We start from the raw sequence: 5000 nt of genomic DNA, 5'->3' as shown, positions 1-5000 counted from the left end.
GCTAACGGAAGCCCGGTAGGATTTAACCAAAAAACAGATTACGATAATTGCTTAAGGCAATTTTGAAGATGCCTGGTCACAGTTGTATTGTAACCCAATGACTAGTACCAATCTGACTTAATGATAATTTACATGCAATCAGGGGTTTCACTAGAAGACAGTTACAGGGGTGTACCACCATCCAAGCAGTCAGAAAATTGCGTATCACTGCCAGATACTCTGCCTTGACTTTCACTCAAACCCTTGTAAAAGACAAGAGTGACCGCCACCTACATTGATTAGACCAGGTATCTACTTCATCTACATGTATTTCCAAAGTTATTGAAGCCCCTGAGACCCCAATTTGAATTATTCCTCTCAAGCCTGAAAAAGTGTTTAACTAAAGGCACATGTCAATGCATTACTCACCTTAAATCTTCAGTAACTGAATGGTGGCTGCGGTCTACTGATTCAGGTCTACTGTCAAGGGAACTGTGCTTTTGTGGTAATGACTTTGTCTTGCTGCAAGGGAATTAATAATTGTACAGAAAAAAATTGGAAGGTGTCATAAGATGTACTGAGCTAAAAGGAAATGGCAGGATAGGATTATGAAGTTCGTGACTAAAGATGGTTCAGTCTGAAATAAAATTCAGTTTTGCAAATGGTAATTCTCTTAGTGTGGGGTGGTGGTTACAAAATACAGATATTTTTAATGTCAGTTCACAAGTCAGACCAGCGTGAAAAATCAATTCAGACAGGCCTGCATCATTTCAGCCACTGAACACTGATGAAGATCTCAGATCAGTCAAGCTTCTGTAACTGGTATGACATTTTCCCCAGTAGATTTAGTTGATTGTTTAGGATGTTGACAGAAACCGGTTGGTCATTAACCCCTGTTTATTTATTTATTTATTTATTTATTATTACAATTTAATGGCAAACAACTATATATATTAACTGTAAAGAAAAAATAATAATAAAATAAATGTAAAAGGCATATAGGGATAATCTGTAGGAGAGTATTATAAATAAACACTCCATAGGAGCTAAGCTAATAAATATTTAATAAGGTATAACGGTGAAATGTGTTAATTCTTGCATTTTTCTAACAATTAATGTCACTGTATGCTTAATTAATGGCCAGCTGGATTTGTACCATATATTCTCTACCAAGGTGAACATACATGTGACTGCTGACACAACTCAACTTTAAATTACCGGTAATATAAAGTGAAAGTTAAATGGATTAAAATGACAATCCTATAGTAAACCATATCCTACAGTTTTCCTATGATTGTCACGCGAGAAAACGCGGGCACCGTGTGTCATGTTGAAATGTCTAAACATGTCAGTTCTGTCCTTTACACATGAAGACAATACAAACTTCCTCGGAACATGGGATTATACGGAACACCGTTGAGAAAATCGTATGATTCCGGCTGTGAATAATTGATAACTCAGCGAAAATACACCAAGAAGAATGCTAGATCAACATCGACAGAGATAAAAACAAACACAAATTGTAACATTTCCCGTACGTGGCCCTTGGTTACGAAATACGAACCCTGGAACGTGACATCGCCGCATGAAGAGAATTTTCACATCAAACCCTTTTCAAGATTTTAAGCGATCAAACAGCGTTATTGGTTTTACACTAATTATTTCTTTAAGAAGAATACTTCACAAGATTTCTCCTCACACAAAACAAACTGCTTCGCGTAAAACACCATTTGTTTACATTACCACCGATTTTACGCTTAGGAACTTCTCAAGTAAATATCGATCTAAAGGCGAGCAAAGGCTGGAGGGACCACAAGATATTTTGGCCCTGAAGGAGCATCAAATATCGAAAAATTAAACTGAAAGTACTTAGAAAAACGTTTTAAGGAGAATTCATTTCAGCGTCACTAGCACTGTCATTCACAAGATCAAAAACTCAACTTGCATCTCGCTATCGGACGTCCTAAATCACATTTGTCACTTTAAAGATAAACCTTTTAGCTAGCCGAACTTGTTACTGTAGAGACAAAAATTATATGTCCTCCGTGTGGGCGAGAAATGCTTAAGAATCTTACCTATTCGCTGCATGAGGTGGATTCAAACTTTGAAGCGACTGTTCTGTCTGCAGCAGTCTTCGCCGAAGATCATAGCAGTCTCGCATCAAAGGATCATCTTCCACACCAGATTTGACGCTTGTGCTAATACTACTGCTCGCACTAGACCTTCGACTCATCTTTTAAACAGATACATGTTGAAAATACAAAATTTGCTAAGTCCAGCACGCTGGAATAACACGCTGGATCTTGGGAACGGAGGTTTAAGATAGGACGACAAGAACTTGACAGCAAATTGTCAGCACACAAAAGTCCAACAACACGATGCTCACTAGATTTCAATTTTAACCATCGGTATCTGCTCCTGATAATTTAAAAGAAGTGGTTGTTCTTCCCGGTTACGTTCTTAGCCTTTGTTGACAGAAGTAACGAAAAACCGCCGCAGCAGTTGAAAAGGCTTTCACGTACCCGTGATTTTAATTGACCAATAAGAAACTAGCACATTGAAAAATGAGCCAATCATATGACGCGTTAGGATAAAAGTAATTTCGGTCGGCTGCACCGGTATCTTCACCGTAAGTTCGCTCTCCTTGTTTTTCTTTTTTCTACGTTTTCTCCGTACACAATAAATTGATCAATAAATTGATCGATCATAGCAAGAAATACCAACAATCGACTCGTTCACATCTTATGAACTTCCCTGATCCTGATCATGATACTTAACATTTATTTAAAGTGTAGGTTATTCACCGAAGTGGAGGTGAGCCACTAGCGGCGAATTATTCACTCGTCCCTAGAGCCTTTCGTTTCTTTGACCAAAAGAAACGAAGGGCTCTGGAATACATACTATTCTCGGGTTGCACAAGACGTCATCATTTTGTAAAATCCAAAACCATTATATGAGAAGGGGTAAATTTATATCTGTGAACAACTTTTCAACTCAAGAAAACAGTAACATTTAAAATTTCAGAGTTATGGAGGTGCGTGACATACAGCTATAAATGTGTCTGTCGAAAAATATATACTTATCTCGGGATTTTTAGCCTTTTTAGAGGTTAAAGTATTAGGAAAAGTGCTTATCTAAATGTTTGCTTGATCAGTTCAGATATACCCTGGGTGCCAGAGACTTTTCTAGCGCGGTTTCCGGTTTTCAGTCAAATGGGCTCTGTAAATTTGTGCAAAATATTGCGACAAATATTTGAAGATCGGGAAAACGTACAGACCTAAAACTTGGAGAAGTGCCTTAAATATTTATGTCCTATAGCAATAAATTCCTTGAGTTTATTCACTGCATAGTTTTCGAAATATTTGGGAAATGGGTGACGGTGCAACCCAAGAATTTAAATTGACCTCTCAGGGCCAATGAAACAAAATAACGAAACGTATCAAGGCTGAGAATCCCAACTGGCTGGAGGCAAACTGAAGTTGGCTATTTACAAGTGCAGCCAATAAGTTACCCAGTGTTCAGAGTGGCCGGTTTAGAACCCAGGATCTCCGGATCTCAAGGCAAGCGCCCTACTGCCTCCTAAATAGTATGAGTAGCACTGGAATAGTATAGTAGGGGCAACTACACCGGCGCACGAACAGGGGAGGGCACGTGTTACACACGACAAAAGAAGCACGAATTCATGTGGGCCGCCGTTAAAACCAAAAATACAAGAGTTTGAAATATTTCAGACAAAACAGAGCTGTTTTTTTAAGGGAGGGTTGCGAGATAGTACAGACTTCCATGCAGCTCAAGAACAAACTGGTAAGCAAATAAGGCCACATATCTTGGAGCAGGGCTAGCGCAGTGGTGAGAGCGTTCGCTTTCTATCAATGTGGCCTGGGATCGATTCCCAGATTCGACGCCATATCTGGGTTGAGTTTGTTGGTTCTCTGCTCTGCTCCGAGAGGTTTTTCCCCTCTCCTCAAAAACCAACGATTGGTTAGATTTCTTCTCATTTCAGTTGATTTGTAGTCTCAACAATTCTCACGAATTAGTAGAGCACTAGAGCTCGGCTAAATAACCTTGAGACTTGAAGAAAGTTATTATTATTATTATAAACTCACCTTGCAAGGCTTTCCTCACGAGGTTGGTAAGGACGAAGGTTGAACAATCATTTCGATGATCGAAGGGTTAGACTTTCGATAGACTTGGGTGACCATGAGGTTAACGTGCAACTATAATGTTTTATAAATAAGAGTACCCTGTAAAAGTAAGATCTACAAACAATTTAATAGATTATTGACGACCCTTAACCTTTGTACGCGGGGCAGCTCTTCAAACACAGCATCATATTTTAATCTTCATTTCTCATCTAAATACGATCGTGAAAAAAGGTGTTTGAATCTAAGTCACTGTTTTTAACAATTTAAAAAAAATTTTCGTAGTTCGGCAAATACGCAAGCTCCAATGTCGTGCACTAGTATTTCGTACAAAGATGTACTATATGGAAGACAAAATGACTGCTAATGTCAAAAATATATATGGCTTACGACCTGATCAGAAGGAACCAAGCTACGCCAGCGGGAAAGGGATCTGTCAGATATGGTCTTAGGGTCGATATTTATCTTCCTCTCTGTCTGAAAGCTAGCTCTAGAATAAGCGTCCCGCGGGTCGAAATCTTCAGGGATGCATCGTCAGGGTTCGACGCTCTGACAACGTGTCTAGAGATACCGCTACCAGTTCGGTTTGCGCGCGCACACAGCACTAACACACAATGGCCGTATTTCCTGACACGCCGGCGCTCGGTTGCATTGTGTCCCGTTGCAAAACCAGGGTCATTAATATAAACCATTAAGTTAATCGTACAGTGGGTAATTAAGACGATAATTGGAATGAGAAAGTATTTAAAGCCATTTTGTGACTGCCTTGGTTTTGGAGTGTACTTTATTCTCGACCGGGACTGATAAGGAAACGATAGCCCTCTGCCCATGAGGCGAAAACTGTAAACAAAAATACAGCTCGAGAAGGGTATATATAAT

The 5000-nt window shown here is 39.3% G+C and overlaps 1 protein-coding gene across 1 annotated transcript in view; it reads right to left on the bottom strand.

Moving 5' to 3' along the window:
• LOC137993680 (coiled-coil domain-containing protein 18-like) overlaps nucleotides 1-2499 on the bottom strand; it is a 35306-nt gene extending 32807 nt beyond the window's left edge. Inside the window, exons 1-2 of the mRNA XM_068839649.1 lie at nucleotides 2055-2499; nucleotides 409-501 (exon numbers count right to left, since the gene is read on the bottom strand). Coding sequence (XP_068695750.1) covers nucleotides 409-501; nucleotides 2055-2212 — 251 coding nt within the window. The 5' untranslated portion in view covers nucleotides 2213-2499. The remainder of the gene's footprint in view (nucleotides 1-408; nucleotides 502-2054) is intronic.
• Between the last annotated feature and the right edge of the window lie 2501 nt (nucleotides 2500-5000).

The sequence above is a fragment of the Montipora foliosa genome, chromosome 2 (genome assembly GCF_036669935.1).
Source record: "Montipora foliosa isolate CH-2021 chromosome 2, ASM3666993v2, whole genome shotgun sequence".
NCBI classification, from domain to species: domain Eukaryota; kingdom Metazoa; phylum Cnidaria; class Anthozoa; order Scleractinia; family Acroporidae; genus Montipora; species Montipora foliosa.
The sequence above is the reverse complement of the archived record's forward strand: the minus strand, read 5'-3'. Positions and strand labels throughout refer to the sequence as shown.